At 48.7% G+C, this 18,580-nt stretch overlaps 2 protein-coding genes across 5 annotated transcripts in view; one reads left to right on the top strand and one right to left on the bottom strand.

Moving 5' to 3' along the window:
• Positions 1–18,580, bottom strand: part of LOC309396231 (6-pyruvoyl tetrahydrobiopterin synthase-like) — a 59,807-nt gene that overhangs the window by 37,425 nt on the left and 3,802 nt on the right. For 2 of the 4 annotated variants that reach the window (XR_014176072.1, XR_014176073.1), the window contains exons 5-7: positions 18,104–18,174; positions 16,967–17,231; positions 9,844–10,008 (exon numbers count right to left, since the gene is read on the bottom strand). Coding sequence is in view for 1 of the 4 variants with exons in the window: in XM_081961177.1 (XP_081817303.1) it covers positions 17,090–17,231; positions 18,104–18,174 (213 nt within the window). In the remaining 3 variants the exon portion in view is untranslated. Of the gene's footprint in view, positions 1–7,614; positions 7,744–9,843; positions 10,009–15,198; positions 17,232–18,103; positions 18,175–18,580 lie in introns of those variants that run through there. The other 2 variants (XR_014176074.1, XM_081961177.1) reach the window with 2 other exon arrangements.
• Positions 7,638–15,060, top strand: LOC309396230 (6-pyruvoyl tetrahydrobiopterin synthase-like). Its single transcript, XM_081961176.1, has 7 exons — positions 7,638–7,819; positions 10,437–10,510; positions 10,760–10,782; positions 11,533–11,589; positions 12,731–12,801; positions 13,447–13,605; positions 13,984–15,060. Exons 1-7 carry the CDS (start codon positions 7,755–7,757, stop codon positions 14,000–14,002), a joined length of 468 nt encoding a protein of 155 aa, XP_081817302.1. The 5' UTR covers positions 7,638–7,754; the 3' UTR covers positions 14,003–15,060.

The raw sequence follows: 18,580 nt of genomic DNA, 5'->3' as shown, positions 1-18,580 counted from the left end.
CCCACAGCCTTCGTCCTCCTTCTCCTCTTCTTCCTCCTTCTCTTCTTCCTCCTCTTTGCAAACCACACCCCCTTCTAGTACTGATATTGTCTAGATGAGTTGTGAAATGTTTACAAGAAAGGAACCAAGCCCAGAGAGCACCAAGGAATCCTAATTCTCCCATCCTGCACATTGTTTTCTTTTGAAGCAGTTTCCTTGATCTGCACAGCGCCAGCATCCAAACCAGCATGCTTGAGATCAGGGCTTCTCAAAGTTGGCCACCGTTAGAGGTGAGGACTTCAACTCCCAGAATTCCCCAGCTTTTGCAAATGACAAGCCACTTTTTTGTGGCACCTGATGTCATTGATTGTAGATTGAACTTAGCCATTAAGTGGTTCCAAAGCCTCTTTTCAGGCTAAGGGGCTCTAAGGTCCCGCATTTTGACCATCTCCTGCCACAAAGTGTGACAATAGCCCCCTCCCACGATCAGCCCGTCCCTGCCCAGGTGATAAGCTGCTGAATCACTTCGCCCACAAATTTGTGCAACTGAGTTTTAAAAACTTTTAACAAATCTTTTAGTAAAGCAGGCCTCCTTTCCCCAAGAGTCTTCGAACGAAGTGAGAAACTTTTTTCCTTTTGTTTGCTCCTAGTCTAATGTTGAATTGCTGGCTGAGATTTGCCTTTGTTCTTCTCTGTTCGTGGTCCAAGGTCCGCTCTGCAAAATGTTGATAAGCTGCGCAAATAGTTTGAGAAATACATTTGGAAAACAGCAGAGGTAGAGTTTTAGAGGAGACGGCTGATGGTTTGGCTTCCAATTTTCACAGGCAGCGTTTTTCAATGGATGCCAAGACTGTAGAACCCCAGAAGCTGCCCCTAAGTTTCTCCATCTTGGCCACTTTGAGACGCGGACTTCAACTCCCGTCTGTGTGTGAAATGCAAGTCAGAAGCATCTCGTTGGGGCATCAAATCCACTCCTTGCGTGCTGAGCCATCCCTGCCAAAGCAGCAGCCTGACCTTACCCATATCATCATCTCATTTTGTCTGAAGGCCCCGTGTTTAATTTGGGAGGCCTTGGTCGCAGTCAGCTGGCTCCAATTAGTCACTCGCCAGTGAGCTGAACGTCAACAACTGTGGCTTTTTCAAGCACCCCAAAGAACCCAAATGTGCAGCAGCCAAGATAACAAAACGCGAGCAGGCCTCTTTCTCTGGCCATGTTTTGCGCCTGTTTCTGGCACTTGGCTAGAAAAACAGCCGAGGGGGCTGGAACTGACACTGAAACCGACACTTAACCATGGAAGAAATACACCGTCACAAAAGTCTGCAGAAGACCTCAGTGGTGGGCTTCGCACCAGGTGGGTTCCTACCCGCGTTGGTATGGGTTCGCTTCCTCCAGGAGTTGCTAATGACCCCCCCCCAAAAAAAAATGACAACAAGCAAGGTTAACGCCAGCCAATTAGTCTTTGTACACGCCATCCCTTTAAGGCAATTGACTTATTGATTTGCTTTCTCCTAAGGAGGAGATGGAGAGAGAGTAAGCTCTGATTTGTTTACCCAAGTAAGAGGAGCACGAACTGGGTTTAAGCCACATCTCACATTCCTCGTGGTTCTATTGTGTGTGTGAGAACGAAAGTCAAAGTAACCCCACCTTGGTTTCATTTAGTAGCAGGTGAAGCAAAGAACAACGTGGACAGGCTACCAAGATTATGCCATCCCTTCAAAGCAGGGAAGGCCAAGGAACTGGCAGAACGAGGATGGCAGGAATCTCTTCTATATTGGGGCAAGGAAGGATAAGAGAGTTTTGAACACCTAGCCAAGTTTCTCTTGGCCCCATTTATACCCAATGAATCGAACGTTGGGTATAAATGGGGCCTAAGCAGGGGGTTGGACCAGAAGACTCCCAAGGCCCCTTCCAACTATGCAATACTATACTATGCAATACTATACTATGCTATGCTATTCCCCCCCTTTACTGATTCCCTCCATGCTTTCCTGTCTCCAAAGTCAGCTCAAGATGGGACCTGTCAACATGGCAAGATACACAGGGATTGCTCCCGGGTTTTTTGGCAACTGCTCCTTGTAGTTCTGCCTTTGCAGAGATGCCTCTCGTGCAGGCAGAAGAGCGATGCCCCGCGATCTGCAGGCTGTGCCTTCAAGCAAGGCTCCTCCCCACCGCGGCCGGTTTGTGCTAATGTAAAATTTGCTGCTGCCAGATGGGAATGAGAAGGGGGCTCATGACTTGCTTTTTAAGCCATGGGAAGCTGCTTGGTTTCAGGCGTGGATGGGCAGAGATCCACCCCCCCTCCCATCCCACCCCCTCCAGCCAAAGGAGCAAATGAATGAACGAGTTTCCCGCCAGAGGTTCGGCCTCTTTCTCACAACGGGTGTGTGTGACCAGAAAGGTAAACAGCGAAGCAGCAGCTGTATTGCAAAATCTAGGTCAACGCCAACACGCACAGAGCCCCTAGACTGGCTAGGATCCTCGGATTGCCAGCTGCCAATCCTCTTTCTTTGCTGTTCCTCCTCCTTGCTCAATTCCCCTTCCCGTGTTGCTCAAATGCGGCTTCAAAGGCAGCCTCCCTGGGGAAGCAAGAGTAGGAGAGAGGGGAAGGAGGAGGAGGAGAGAGGAGGAGTGGGGGAAGGAGAGGGGAAGAAGGAAAGAAGAAGGCAGAAAAAGGAGGATGAGAAGACGGAAGGAGTGGGGTGGAGGTACCGGCAGGCAAGGAAGTGACCCCCAACTGTGTTTTCGACATTTGTAAGAGGAGAGTGATAAATGTTAGTAGTTAATAGAGGAGTGTTAATAGTACTTACCAGAGTGTATCTTTGTGAATGGATTTGAAAATAAAAAATAAAAAACTTTATGCTTCCTCCCATCGTGAAGATTTCTCTCTCTTTGCCAGCAATCACGCCTACCCCAAGAATCAACACACATCCCTGGGACTCAGCTGGCTTGCAGCATGCGCCCAAGTTGGGAAGGAGCAGGGTTCAGAAGTGGTGGGGACTCTCAAGAGTTGCCCTTCCGCCCAGCTCAAACGTCTACTAGGTTTCCCCAGAGTACTCAGGGGGGGGGGGGGGTTGTCCATGGCGGTAGACGCAATATAACCAGAAGTGGCACAAAGAGCCATCTCTCCAGGCATGCCAGCTCTTCGGGGTTCTGGCGCGCATGTGTTAGTCTTCGCAGGCGCAGGCATGCCAGAAACCATAAGACCGGAGCGCATGAGCACACTGGAACCCGGAAGCTCAGCTCCCCAGTGCACGCATGCATGCCAGGAAACCACTCTTCCGCTTTCCAGCTGCTCTTCCGGTTTTTGGCACTGCCCCGTGCATGTACACGCACTCCCATTTTGGCACTTGGTGCTAAAAAGGTTCGCCAACACTGCTCTGTCTCATCTTTAGTCAAGGAGGTTTGGGGGTTTTGTTTCCAAATGCTTGGGCCAAACATTTGGAAGCAAAAGCCAGTTCAGTTTCAACTACCAGTTGGAGCGGAGGGGGACGGTTGTCTCTAAGGGTTGGAACGGGGGTCCTAGAGACCTTCCTCCAGGAGGCTCTCCAGGACTTGGGAGTGGGACCAGTCTGCTTGCTCGACGTTTCCTTCTCTCTCCATTAGCACAACGGCTCCTTCTGCTTTTTCAACCAGGGGACTTCCCAGGGTAGGCAAGGCAGAATGGGATGGGGCAACTCACCACGGCCAACTCATCTGGGACAATTCAAAATTCAATTTACTGTATTTTTCGGAGTATAAGATGCACCTTTTCTCCCCCTAAAAAAGCCTGGAAATGTTGGTGCGTCTTATACATCGAATACAGCCATTTTGTGGCCTCCCGAAGCGCCCCCCCCCCCCCGGCATCCCATTTTTTGCAAAAAACAAGCCTTTTTTTTTTTTTTTTTTTACAAAAATGGAGTTGTTTTTGCCTTCCCCACTCTGCAGGCTTCAGCAGGGCTGGGGGAAGGCAAAAACACCTCTGTTTTTGTGACAAACAGCCCATTTTCTGCCTGTTTTCTGCAAAAACAGGGGCATTTTTGCCTTCCCCTACTCTGAAGCCTGCCGAGTGCTCCTGGGGGCTGGGGAGGATAAAAACCTTTTTTTTTCTTTCTTGCATCTTCAAAATCTTGGTGTGTCTTATACACCGGTGCGTCTTATAGTCCAAAAAATACGGTCATTATTTTAAACAACTAAGAAGTTATTTTTATGTTTGTCATCCACATATCATTTTATCCCTCTTTTTGCATCCTTTCTCTAATGATTCTATTCCACCACGTCTTCGATATTAGCGTAGCTCTCACTCCACGGTGAGTTCCCCTCACCCCCCGGGAGTTTCTCCTACATCCAGACAGAAGCCCCTGTCCGTCTCCCTATATTTTTCAATCCTGTGTCTTCCATGAAGTGTGTGTCTGGCTGACGTTCAAGAGCTTTTTATCCATCCCGCTCTTCAATACTCCACAATCCACCGTGTCCTTGGGCCCTCATGACATTGCTTGCATCGTAAATCACTTTCTGTGATGGGCAGCCATAGAAATGTGATTAATAAATAAAAGTTCAAGATTGTGTAACAAGGACAGGGAAAATAATTCTTCCGCACACTCCCTTGACTAGATCAAAGATTCTTTTCTAAGAGACTACTTTCACTGGCCAAGAAGAACTGATCAGTGGAAGAGCTTCCCTCCAGAAGTTGTGAAGGCCCCAACACTGGAAGTCTTTAAGAAGAGGTTGGATAGCCATTTGTCTGGAACGGTATAGGGTTTCCTGCCTAGGCAGGGGGTTGGACTAGAAGACCTCCAAGGTCCCTTCCAACTCTGCTATTGTATTGTATTGTATAACTAACAACTGGTTCCTGGCCATTTGCAGACAGCATCATTCCCAGTTCCAGCTCTGCTTGCTCGAATATCAAGCTTCCTTGGTATAGTACAGTGATGGCGAAGCTTTTTCTTACGGCGTGCCAAAATTGGCACACACACTCCACGTGCTATCGTGCGCGCACACGTCCCTACGCATGCCCACACCAATTCAATCCTCCCCGCCCACCTGTGCATGTGTGCGTAACCCCTCTCCAGGCGCAGGAGGCTTTCCTGAAGCCTGGGGAGGAGGAAAACAGCCTCCCCCAGCCATCCAGAAGGCCGAAAATCAGCTGGCCAACACGCGCATGTATGCCGGAGCTGACGCCCAGCGTGCCGGCAGATATGGCTCAACATGTACCATAGGTTGGCCGTCACGGGTATAGCATGTTCTTTAAAAGTGCAAACATGCCTGTGTCCTTTATCTCCCTTGTCTCTCTTTTGGCTATTTGCTAAAAATCATTTTTCTTTTGGGGGAGTGGTTGAAGGAGAGAGGTGAACGTGAGCTCCTGACCAGCTTAAATTGGTTATCTCCCACTTGGAGATAACTCAAATTCTAGCCCTCCAGTGGCTGTTGATGATGGTTATCATTGCTATCTTTGTGAATTCCTCTCCTGGGAAAACTGGCTGAGATGGAAAAGATAGGAACTGCCATGTGGGGAGGAACTCCCAACTGGAAGCACCCAAATTGATAACTGCGTGAAAGATAAGTCTTGTCTCGATGCGCCTCCAGGTGCCCCTTCAGGCACGAAGAGATCCTCCCTTAAATTATCAAGAGCCACCTGCTTCTCGCTTGCAACCCAGACAGAAAAGGGCTTTTTGTCGGGACAAGGAGTTGCTGCGTCAGAACAGGTAGACCATTTTGCTAACAATGCCACAAGAGATCCTTAGACTAAGGAAGTGAAAGGATCCCTGAAGGATTAGAGCACACACAGAGTGTAACCTAATTCAGCTTTTGTTAAATTGCTGTTGAGTGAAGCTCCGTTGCAACCCAATGTGCCAACTTCATAGATGAAACTTTCTAGGCGAATTGCCAAGTTTAGCCTAGTAAAGTAACAAGTGGATTGTGACAAGTAACCTTGCTTATAACTTAAAATGTATGTTCAGCATTCCCTAACAAAGCTCTGTCTTATATTCCAGAAAATATACTTCTTTCCTCTTCTAAAATCTGTCGTTTTCAGTGCGCTGAGAAAAATCATGAGGTTTGCATAACATGAAATTATGTTTCTAACACTATGACGATCAGAGCAAGCTGTGTAAGACTATAAGAAGTTTGACAAAAAGTTTTTTTCATGACGAGCCTGTTTGTTTTTTTGCTCTCTCTATGCTTGCTCTGTTAAGATGGGAGACAAAAATGCCGTCAAGTCTTTTTGCTTTCTGCAGAAAATAAAAACGGATTATCAGTAGCCTCATGTTTAGAGTTTCATTGGGATTATCAGATTCTGAGCTGAATTCAAAAACCTTACAGAAGATTGTTTTTTCCAGCTGAAAACTAGCTCAGATCTAAATGGGCAGTCTCTGTGAGCTAAGTGCCTCCATGAATCTCCTTCCGTTGGTGGTGCCCAACGTTCCTCGCGAGATGAAGCTTTCTCAGAAGAGATTACAGAGTGGGGGTTTTTCCAAGGCCAATACTGGGTGCCTGAGATAGGGACAAACTATTCATCCGAGGGAGAAATATTGAAGAGTATTTTTCCTCCCTCCAAGTTTGAAAAGGAACACTCGCTTGGATTTCCTATGTTCTGGTTGCCTAGGAAACTGCAAAACACTATTAAGAGTTTTGAATGCCCTCACCCTTTCCTCACTACAGAACATAAATGCAGATACAGCGGTCTCATGTAAAGCTGATTTTATAAACTCTCCATACAAGGCAAGAAAGCCTGTCAAGAATCAAAAACCTCATCTAGTGTCCCATGTTCATATTCATCTGTTGGAATTGTTGCTGTTAGTTGAGAAGTCGTGTCCGACCCATTGCGACCCCATAGACGACGTTCCTCCAGGCCTTCCTGTCCTCTACCATCCTCTGGAGCCCATTGAAGCTCAAGCCGGCTGCTTTGGTGACTTTGTCCAGCCACCTCCTTCTCTGCCGTCCCCTTCTTCTTCTTTTGCCCTCCAGCATGAGGCTCTTCTCCAGGGAGTCCTTCCTTCTCATTAGGTGGCCAAAATACTTGAGATAGATAGATGGATGGATGGATGGATGGATGGATGGATGGATGGATGGATGGATGTTGTGAGTTGCGAAGTTATGCCCGACCCATTGTGACTCCATGGAGAACATTTCCTCCAGGCCTTCTTGTCCTCTACCATCCCCCGGAGTCCATTTAAACTCATGCCAGCTGCTTCAGTGACTCCATCCAGCCACCTCATTGTCTGTCGTCTCCTTCTTCTTCTTTTGCCCTCCATCATTCCCAGCATGTGGCTCTTCTCCAGGGAGTCCTTTCTTAAATTGGTTGGCATTTTGGCATGGTCTGTTGGCATTACTAGCGTAATAAACGACTTCTTTGTGCACCAGGACACACGCAGAATGCTCCGACAGCATTAAGGCGCGCGATCCTATCCTACCCTTGACTTCATCCAGAAAACTCAAACCCTTTCTCCTTTTTCAACCATTTCAGCCCAAAGATGAGCCAAGCGGGGCATCTTAAAATGCTTGAGCATTGAACCGACCCTACGAGCGCTTGGTATGTGGCAGGAATTCAGCCAAATTTGCCTTGCCTTTGGCGAACCTTAGCTAATTCCCAAATTGAAGATAAGAGATGCATCTTGCCTTGCATTTGACAGGAGACATGCTGAATTAACTGCAGGATGTGGGGAAGGCATAAGCAGGCATCACGCTCCTCTGGACCAGTTCTTTTTGCATTCAGATCTTGGTCACATGAGGGCTGGTGGGGTTATTTAAGCAGCCCTTGGGCAGAGATGCTCCGATGAGCTGAGCTCCTGAAAGGAACATGGAGGACAAGATTATTTTCCTGTCCCGCACAATATCTTTTGCAGCTGCCCACAAACTGGACAGGTAAGGGTTGCCAAGAGGCCCACACAGGGTGGGGAACCGAACCTTGGGATGGTAGCACAAAGGCCACTTCTGGGATGATTTCTCAGCCATCATCCAAACTGCCCAACGCTGGAGTTGGGGAAAGAACACCACAGAGATGAAAGGCAAACCTTGTATCAAAGGGTAGGAATGTCCAACTATTTAGAACCTGGAAGAGTAGGGCTGGAAGGGACATTGGAGGTCTTCTAGTCCAACCCCCTGCCTGTGGCAGGAGATTCTACACCGCTTATATTTAAATACCTCCTTCACAAATATCAGAGGAGAGGTCCCCTTGTAACATTCATTCCATAAAAGCTAACAAGGGGGTTTCCCATCCCCCTTGCTTTTCTCCTCCAATTCCTGTGAGGGCTACAGCACATCTACATGAAACCAGGCTCTTCTGCTACTCAACAGTCTGATTTAAATGGATTGTGGTGTATGCCAGTGTAGGCCAACTCAGTTCATTTCAGTCCTTAAGTTGTGACTTAGTCCTTAAAGGGACACGAGATGCGTGGGTTCGGAGTAACGAAGTTAACCAACCTAACGATCTGGTTTTGTAGTCAGGGCTGATGGGGATCTTGATAGTGCAGGTGGGGGCCATCGTTTGGCTGATTAACTGGTGTGAGTGCGTTGTTAGTTGTTTTTCACATCTGCCATTTATGCTACTTGTGATTCTGTTGTATTGTTGTTATTCTCTTTTTAAACTTTGTCAGCTGCCCGGAGTCTCGCATTTGTCCTGTACTTGAGATGGGAGCCCGTGTACATTCAAAAAAATAATCCATTTTTTTCCCTCCATCCACTTGCTTTGTGTACATGTTTAAGAGTCATGCTTCTATCATCAGCATTTGGCTCCATGGACGAAATCGGTGGTTTTCCAATTGGGGCAGAACATTAAACCAGTGTGTGATCGTTGGGATGTGGCGATTGGTAAATGACGGCTTCTGACCCACCCAGTAGTGACTTAGTCAGTAAACTAGAAACAATCAAATTAGGACTGAATACATTGATTGATATAGTCAATGAGTAGAGTCAAGACGGATGAAGCTATGTCAATGATAGGGATAAATTCTCTCGGGCAGGGATGTCTAGCATTGAAGTTGAAGACCTGTGGACTTCAACTCCCAGAATTCCTCAGCCAGAAGGTATTATGGCAGGGGTGTCCAACCTCGGCCACTTTAAGACCTGTGGACTTCAACTCCCAGAATGGCTGGGGAATTCTGGGAGTTGAAGTCCATGTCTTGACATTGTGGCCACTTCAATGGTTCTGGAAGATTACGGTCATTATAAAATACCTCCGCAGGGGTGGGCCAATGGGGGCTCGCAGGGGTTCGGGAGAACCTCTAGCTAAGATTCTGTGCAGTTCAGAGAACCCCCAAATCCCACTCCTGGCTGCCCCCCCCCCGCTCCACCCCTCCCAGGAGTCGCCACGCGGCCCATTTTGGATGCAGGTAAGTGCAGGGCGCGGGCGGAGGCTCGGGGAGGGCAAAAAACGGGCCTACCGGAGGTTCAGGCTCCTTTCCGGCCTCCAGAGCCTGGAGAGGCCGTTTTCACACTCCCGGAGGCTCAAAAAAAGCCTCCAGAGCCCGGGGAGGACAAAAAGCCCCCTCCCCTGGGTGCAGGAGGCCAATTAGGGCACGCCTACCATGGCCACGCCCACCCAGCCACTGGGAAGAGAGCTAAAATGGTTGAAGCCCACTCTTCCTTGAATGGAACGCTAGGTGTAGAGAGAGGCCTTAAGGAAAAGCAGAAAGAAGGCAAAAGAAAGGAAGAGCTACCTCTAAGTCAGCATGAAACGGAGGAGAGCTTGCCAAAGGATGCTGTTGGTAAAGGGCAAGGAAATATATGTGTTCACCGGTTCGTGCTTGCTATTAAGGGCACAGGAGCTGGGACCAGTAATAAAAAGATATTAGCCCCTTGGGGGGGGGGGGGAGAAATAAGGAACATTTGTCCAAGGAAGGAAAATGCAAGACAATCCCAACAAAAGTTTAACCCGGAGAGAGACTCACCCTATTCAGAAAACAACTCCTCAGCAGAAGAGGGCTTCAGATGAACAGGCTTGACCAGAATCTCTTCTAGATTAGAATCAGCTAGATACATAAAATATTCCTCATGCGGACACAGGTAGGTGGCGAGATCCAGTTTTGCAGTAATGGTTATCCAGCAGTTCTCACCTAGAATAGAGAAGAAGATAAATGATTTGCAAAGTAGGAGCATTCAGATTAAAATAAGAGGAAATAAAAACTAGGTAGGGAGATCCCAAACGCCTGAACACAAACAAGCTAAGGGAAACTTGAGTTAATACAGGACTTCACTTCCAAGATGTCTCAGGTGACCTGAGGATGTCACAACGGAGTCGGGTAGAGCATTCCAGGCACTGACCAGGTTGAGTTTGTATCGGTTGTTTGCCCGAGTATTGTTGTGGTTGAGGCTGAAGTGGTCGTTGACAGGTAGGATGCCGTAGCAGACAATTTTGTGTACTACACTTAGGTCAGACCGCAGGCAGCGAAGTTCTAGGTTGCCCAGCTCCAAAATTTCAAGCCTGGTGGCATAAGGGATTCTGTTGCGAGCAATATTCCTCCTCCTCTCCACTGTCTTTCAGCAAACATCTGAGCAAAGATGAAAACATCGACATCTTTGGGAAATGCAATCACACCCACGGACACAACTATCAAGGTGCTGGGCCTGGTTGAGGACGGGGCAGAGGGCAGCTCGGCCTTTTGAGGGCATGCATCCCTGAACCCGTTTCCCTGGTGGGGAGGTGGGGGGGGAGACAAGTAAGACCTGGGAAAGCGGCAATTCCTCCCTTAATCTCTTCCCGCCGCCTGCTTCTTTGACGTTTTGCTGCCACCTTGAGGTGCAGAAGGAGGGTTGCAGCTAAAGACTGAGGCGTATTTTCTTTTCTCTTCCTTCTCTGCCCCACAGTGACGGTCACTATACGTGGAAAGGTGAGTAGCGGTTTTAGATTTCTCCATCCTTTGGGAGCGCGAGGCTTAAGGGCGGGCAGCAGCTGGGCATCCCTCATTGGATCGGCTCCACGTCCTTTGGTTCAGCCCTTTTGGGCAAGGGCTTCCTGGCTGACCAGAAGGTTGGACTAGAAGACCTCCGAGGTCCCTTCCAACTCTTGTTATTCTGCTGTTAGTCTGCATCCTTCGGCTGTCTCCGATTAGAACTTCCACCGTTTAATTCGATTTCCCAGTCGCAGCCTTTTAGCCATCTGATGCCTTTCCCCAACTATGCCGGGCACCGAGGAAATTTGCATTACTCCGCACCACCACCAAGAGTGTAGGTGGCACCAGCCTATGGCAGTTCTGCCATGCCCTCTTTTTTGGATGCTCCCTGGGGTGGCATCATCATCATCACAGCAGAGGAAGGGGGTCTGGAGGCCCATGGGGTTCCTCTACTTTTTCCATGGGGGGGGGGGGGGAAGCCAGCCAAAGTGGGAGAAACGAGTGAGGACTTTAAATGCTCCACCCCTGCTGGCTGGTGGAAGAAGAACAAGGGAAGTGGGAATAAAAACGAAAGAGGAAGGGAGAAGGCACACAGCCAGGTGCGTGGCCGGGGTGCAGTCCCCGTGGGGTGGCTCATGGACTCTGAGAGACGCTGCCCTTCCAGTTAGTTTTAGGGTGGGCGGTTGTACATTTTGGTTTCCTGTAGATCTTTTCCCGTCTATTAAAAGAAGGCTTCTCCCCATGCAGATTGACCCCATCAGTGGCATGTTGATGAACGTTTGCAAGCTGCATGAATACATGGAGGTGGGTGTTGTGGCCTGCCAGTGGTCGGACAGTGAGGAGGCTGGGGGGGGGGGAACATGGGCCAGTCCTGGGGGCTGAGGAAAGCTCAGGCGAGGGCTCTGTGTCGGAGGCAGAGAGGGAGTTAGGCAGCAGTGAGGCAGAACAACAGCTAGAGCCTGTTCCCAGTGCATGCATGCGCAGAGCTGCCAGAAGACAAGAACAACTAAGAAAGCAGGGTCAACTTAGGAGTAGAGGCACACCTTGGAGGTGATTGGCCCCTCCCCATAGGAAACAAAAGAGGAGTGAATGGGGAGGGAGCTTTTGCAGGAAACAATTTGTTCCTTCAATCGTTTCAAGAGTGGAAATTTCTGTTTGTCACTATAAGAGACTCTGTGCCCAGTTTTGCCTTGCCCTGCCTGTGGAAACTGGTTATCTGGCAGCTCTTCAAGCGAGATAAGGTTCGTGTGGATAAATACTCCTCTGAAAGAGTGTTTGCTAAGCCTTGCGGACTGTGAATGAAAGGAATTCACAGTCGTGTAAATAAAGGGGATTTTGCCGGGACCAAGACTCTGCTTCATGCTTTTTAAGGAAGCCTGGGTCAGAACAGGTACTTTCATTTGTGTCCCGCATTATTTTCATAAATAACTCAGCAAACATATCCAATGCATCTTTCTCCTCCTTGTGAGGTGGGCTGGGTTGAGGGGGGGGGCGGGACTGGCCCAAAGTCAAGCCAACTGTCAGCGTTCCAAATATCATCCAAAATTAAATCAGAGTCCAAGGCAAAGTATTCCTCAAAGTTCCAATTTATTAAGAGAGACATGTTGGCACATCTATGGAAACCCGAATCTGAAAACTTCCAGGTTTTCCCACCCAGTTGAAAGTTCAAGATCTTGCCCTCCCCACACCCACAAGTCCATCCCATGGTCCAATCTCCCACTGCCATGCTGGCAGTTTCACCCATCCAGTTCCGGTCAGGCTGAACAGGATTTTGTTTGGCCTCCATTGTGGTCGTAAGTCGGGGACTATCTGTATTAATATCCCGGGCCCTAATTTCTTTATTTTTATCCCACATATATTATTTTTAACACCTAATGCCCCTGAACGTAGAAAATGTCCATCTTGGGGGAAACAAAACGCCACTTTTTTATGCTTTTGTCCCCAGGTGGCCATCATCGAGCCTCTCGATCACAAGGACCTGGACAAAGACGTGGATTTTTTTGCCAATGTTACAAGGTAGTAGCCGGGAAAGGATGGAGCGGTGTTCTGAAGTTTCAATGCCGGCTAACAAGTCCGTCCGGCCAGAAGATGAATAGTTGTCTCCACCTATTCATCTCCACCACCTGCCTTTTATCCCCAGAGCTTCACTAGCAGCAGTGCCTTTTCCCTCCCAAGGACCAGCCCATAGATTTCCGCTGCTCTCCTCTCCTCTGCTTTCTGCGCAGCCACGTGTGAGGCATTGGACCCAGCTGTTCCTCCTCTTCCTCATCAGCCACCTCCAGACATGGGGGGCTGTTGACTCTCCATCTGAGGGCTGATGGACGGCCCAGGCTCTGCCTCAGCCTCTGCCTCTCTCTGCCAGCTCAATTCCCTCTTCCCCCCTCAGCATTCCCAGGTTGCCTTGATGCTGGGCCTAACTCCCACGCCTCCTCCTCCGATTTGGCTGCTGAAGGGGGCCGGTGGCCGACAGGCCACAACAAGCAGCTGGAAGCCGCTCACACACCCACGTGGTGCCACCTTTGGGAATAACGGACCTGATGTCCGTGGCCAAAGAGTAGCCAAAAGCAACAGGAGGGACATAGAGCAACTGAGAGTTAAAACCGCTTCTCTGGAACAGCTTCTGAGCTCCCTTTTCTCCCCCATCCTTCTGCTCTTCTTCAGCTCGACAGAGAATCTGGCCATGTACATCTGGAACAGCCTGGAAAAAATCCTTCCCTCGGGGTGCCTCTACAAAGTGAAGATTTATGAATCGGAGAAAAACTTTGTTGTTTTTAAGGGCAACTACCCCACCCTTTTGCGAATGAAAGACGGGGATCACAGGTGAGGATACAGGACTATTTATAAGCATTCTTTGGAGTTCTTGATGCTGTCTGGTTTGTTTTCTTGCAGATGTTTAATTACCTGACTAGGTAGCATCATCAGTGCAAGGGAGTGTGGGGTTTGCTCTCTTTACATACAGTAACTTACCCTGCCAGTTTTGGTAGGTGTTCACTTTTCTCCTCGGTAGTTCTTTGCATATGGTACCTTTCCATTTGTCTGGAGTTAATTCCCGCTTATCTAGCTGTTGGTTGCCGGAGAGGATGTGATCGTGTCTGTTTCTTTCTCAGCTTTTCTACTGTCTATTTTGAATGGGGTGTAAATGTGCTTTATCTCTATGTGTCTATTATAATCACTGATGACCTCTTTTCTGTCTGACAGTCTGGCGACCCCAAGATGACCCCGTCAAGTTCAACCTAACTGCTTCAAGGAACTTCAATAGTCACTTTTGCTAAGGCGCATCTGTACATGTATGTTTCATGCTCGATGGCTAGGTGCAGAGCATTGGGGCTGCAAAGCATGGGACGAGGTCAGGAGAAATATCCCTCATCTTTGTAAGGTTCTGTAACAAATCTTCCTTAAGACACCCGTCCTCCCACATACATTTCATTGGACAGTCTTATAATGTCAGGATTATTGGCATGATAGCTTGAGGGGCCAGAGTTTTTGCTGAGGGGGGAGGGGGAATTGGATAAACAAAACTGAACACAAATCGTGTTAAGGGCAATGGGACTTATGAATTCCAAATGAGCTGGGTGGTCAATCAATCAGTTATTCAGAATAGAGCTGGAAGGGACCTTGGAGGTCTTCTAGTCCAATCCCCTACTCAAGCAGGAGACCCTCTACCATTTGAGACAAGTGGCTGTCCGGTCTCTCCTTAAAAACCTCCAGTGATGGAGCACCCACAACTTCTGGTGGCAAGCTGTTCCACTGGTTAATTGTCCTCACTGTGAGGAAGTTTCTCCTCAATTCCAGGGAGCTTCTCTCCTGGATTAGTTTCCATCCTTTGTCCTGATTTCCGGTACTTTGGAAAATAAGTTGACCTCCTCTTTTTTGGGCAGGCCCTCAAATGTTGGAATACTGCTATCATGTTACCCCTAGTACTTCTTTTCTCTAGACTGGGGGAGAACCCTACTGGGCTTGAGGCCAAAAGACCATCTCCCCAGGGTTTCTGCAGATTCACTCCCATAATGCACTGCTTAGCCACATCGCTCTGCCTTATTGCGCACGGAGAGCCATGCTCACACTCTCTCTCTGACACACACACACTCACACACCATGTCCTGCCTTCCTTTCATGTTGCTAACCGCTGCCCAACGCTAGGGGGCTGACCAGCTCCTTCTTTGTACCAGGCCAATGAGATTTTGTTTCATCTCAGCCTAAATGGAATGCAGTGAAGGGTCCCCCCCCCACCCCCGCATGTAAAGCATACACAATAAAACGGTTTTACAAAGGAAATTGGCGCCCAATTGCTTATCCACCCATAAAAACAATGTTCCCATCGTCTCTGGGTTTGCAATGTGACTCATCTCCTCATGCCAGATCCTCTTGGCGAGGGAAATTACTCTGCCAGCCCCACCAAAGCGGCTTTGGCAGAAGGACAAGTTTCATTGAAAGGCCGCTCCGAAGCCACCCGTGAGCAGCGCAGGACTGGGATTCTGCATGCAAGGCTGCCGCCTTGACCGCTCAAAGAGCCCCCATACATGCACTGGCATCCTTCCGTCTCCAAAGACGATGGTATCGTGCTCTGGAAAGAGGTCAGACTTGGAGTGCCCTCTCCAGAGCACCAGGCCTGAGTTGATTAATATGGAGGACAGACCGTTACCCAAGCAGCAGATCCCCCCCCCCCTCCATGTGGCTGAAATAGTCCATTATGGAACGACAGAGCCAATACGGTTGGTTCCAGCTGCATCGCAGGAGTTACCAGAACGTGGTTGCACACAGTCACGAACTGCTTCCGGGACTCCGGCTCTGGATTTTGCCTGGAGGTTGACTCCCGAAGCCTTTTCCAGGAGTGGACAGAGCCACAAGGCAGTGGAGGTTTTTAATCAGAGTTTCCCTTCTCCTAGAAGATGGTTCTGGTGCTTTATCTGCCGTTGAGCCCTCTTCCGCCTTCCAAACCGTTGACCGTCTTCTCCTGTAACCCTGGAGAGGGGCCCTTACGAGGTGCTACCAACCAGGCCAGCTGGACCAAGGTTTTTTAAGGCGGTGTTACTCCTCCATCACTCACCCTTTGTCCTGGCTTGTGACAGGCAGACAACCCCCATAACTGCCCAGTGTGATGGGAGAGAGCTGGTCCTCCGTGATGCTTTTGTGAGGACATGGGTACCTGAACGCCATAGGAGCTCAGATCCTCTTAAGCTCGAACCCCACAGAATATTGCGGAGAATAAGAGGATTAGGGTCCAGTAGGACTCCCAGATCCAGATATCCAGGATACTGATACTGGCCAACCAACCAGGTGTTGATTGGTAGACAAGGAAGACAGCAGTGGGGATAGAGAGCAATTTGGCTTAATTACACAGTAAATCCATTCTCCGGCCTCTCCAGCTTTTTTAAATGAAAAAAAGAGGTGGTCAAGACAGGAAAATACAGGTAGTCCTCGACTTACAACAGCTCATTTAGTTACCATTCAAAGTTACGATGGCACTGACAAAAGAGGACTTGTGACCATTTTTCACACTTATGGCATCTCCACGATCACGTGATCAAAATTCAGATGCTTGGCATCTGACCCCTGGGTCGGATATTTATTATTTACTTATGCAATATTTATGACCGCTGCAGTGTCCATGGGTCACGTGATCCCCTTTTGCGACAAGCAAAGTCAATGGGGAAGTCAGATTCACTTAGCAACCGTCTTAGTAATGTAACAACTGCAGTGGTTCACTTAACAACTGCGGCAAGAAAGGTTCGTAAAACGGGGCAAAACTCACTTGACAAATGTCTCCCTCAACAACAGAAATTTTGGGCTCCGTCGTGTTGTCGTAACTCAAGGACTACCTGTAAGCTGTTTGGGACCAGGAAAACTCCCCCCTGTGGTCAAATAAGCCCTGGATCTTGGGATTTACACTCAGGGTTGAAAAAGCAGCGACTTTCTCCTGGAACAGGAACAAAGAAAGAATTGCTGTATTTCTTAACTCGGGTCGAACGGAACGCTTGCACGGCAGGAGGCGCCACCCAGCTGCATAAAACACCTGCTTCATATATCAACTCACTCCCATGAGTTGGATAACCGTTTGTCTGAAATGGTAGAGGGTTTCCTGCCTAGGCAGGGGGTTGGACTAGAAGACCTCCAAGGTCCCTTCCAACTCTGCTATTGTATTCTGTGATTCTTTAACAAGGAGATCAACATTGACACTCACAAGTCCAACAATGCGTTGGTTGGTGGATGGGTGGACGGACGGACGGATGGACGACAGTCAACAGACTGGCTGAGTTAAGAGCTGTTTGGCGACAATAACGGCCCGAAGGCAACCACGAGCGTCTCACTTCTCGGAAGGCGCTCCCTCTCCCTTGTAAACCACCATATTCTTCTCGGTTTCGTATACTTTGACTTTATGAAGGGCTCCGGGAGGAAGGAACTTCTGGAGATTGTCCCAGATGAACACAGCCACGTTTTCAGTAGTACTGGAGGGAGGGGAAAAACCCTTGAGAATTAAGCTGCCTTACCAGTGGCATTTTTAATCACTTGCGCTGTGGCTGCACCAGAGGGGTGGGGGGGAACCTCCTTCTGTGTTTCCTTCTGCAGATTCCTGCACAGGGAGTGTGTTGAGGTGGCTAGTTTGTCCTGGCCTGGAATTCTAAATCCCAGCTCCAAAACACCTTAAAGGCCACCAGGTTGGGATTGTCTGGACCAGCGAAACACAATCAGTCTTGATTTCTCCAACAGCGCAGAACATTGCTGTTGAAAACCCAAGTTTCTAGACCTCCTTGCCACTGGCAGGGGAAATCCCCTTACCCAGCAGGCAGTCTTTCCAGGGGAAAAAATTAGAGCAATCCTTTACAAGTTTTCTTTTCCCCCTGAATTAAATGTCTGAATTTAGCAATTCAGAGTCCTGTTAAGAGAGAAAAAAACCCTCAAAAGCACTCTCTCTACCCCAAGTTCTGGGCATGCTGTAGCCCAGTGGCTAAAATGTTGAGCTTGTCAATCAGAAAGGTCAGCAGTTCAGCGGTTCGAGTCCCTAGTGCGGCGTAACAGAGCAAGCTCCCGTTACTTGTCCCAGCTTCTGCCAACCTAGCAGTTCGAAAGCATGTTAAAAATGCAAGTAGAAAAATAGGGACCACTTTGGTGGGAAGGTAACAGCGTTCCGTGCGCCTTTAGTCATGCCAGCCACATGACCACGGAGACGTCTTTGGACAGCGCTGGCTCTTCGGCTTTGAAACAGAGATGAGCACCGCCCTTTAGAATCGGGAACGACTAGCCCATCTGTGCGAGGGGAACCTTTATCTTTTACCCCAAGTTCAGGATTAGAAAACAGGCCAGGAATAGAGTTGCCTACCTGACCACTTCTGCAAAATAGGGGACGTCTTTATCCAGATTCTTGTGATCAAGTGGTTCCATTATGGCTTCCTAGAAGGCAGAGATGTGAGGCGTTTAGCTCCTTGAAAGACACTCCAAAGTTAATCAGATTCATTGGGAGACCAACCTCGCGCGGCAAATAAATATTTGATGGCATGAGTCAAGAGTTCCTCCGGCATTTTTGCAGAGAAGTGAAATCAACTTGTAGCCTTCTCTTGAGTGTTTTCTACTTGGGTAAAAAAATTCCCCCCTCTCCACCCACCAATGAGATCTTAGGAGACAAGGAAACCTCTATCCCCTGGCATCCGGCCCTCTCAATTCCTGGCAAATAGATGGGGAAGAAATGGAGGTAGTGACAGATTTTATTTTCCTGGGCTCCAAGATCACCTCAGATAGGGACTGCACCCAAGAAATTAAGAAACGCTTGCTCCTGGGAAGGAAAGCTATGGCAAATCTA

The sequence above is a fragment of the Natrix helvetica genome (assembly GCF_964273705.1).
Source record: "Natrix helvetica genome assembly, chromosome: 8".
In the NCBI taxonomy this organism is placed as follows: domain Eukaryota; kingdom Metazoa; phylum Chordata; class Lepidosauria; order Squamata; family Natricidae; genus Natrix; species Natrix helvetica.
This window is presented reverse-complemented; position numbering and strand designations above follow the sequence as displayed.

What these genes read in the sequence shown, in the direction of transcription:
- LOC309396230 (XM_081961176.1), top strand. Translation starts at nt 7,755, where the DNA reads ATGGAGGACAAGATTATTTTCCTGTCCCGCACAATATCTTTTGCAGCT. An exon ending in CGGTCACTATACGTGGAAAG is followed by an intron (nt 10,783 to 11,532) that starts GTGAGTAGCGGT and finishes CTCCCCATGCAG; the next exon opens with ATTGACCCCATCAGTGGCAT. An exon ending in AGCTGCATGAATACATGGAG is followed by an intron (nt 11,590 to 12,730) that starts GTGGGTGTTGTG and finishes TTTTGTCCCCAG; the next exon opens with GTGGCCATCATCGAGCCTCT.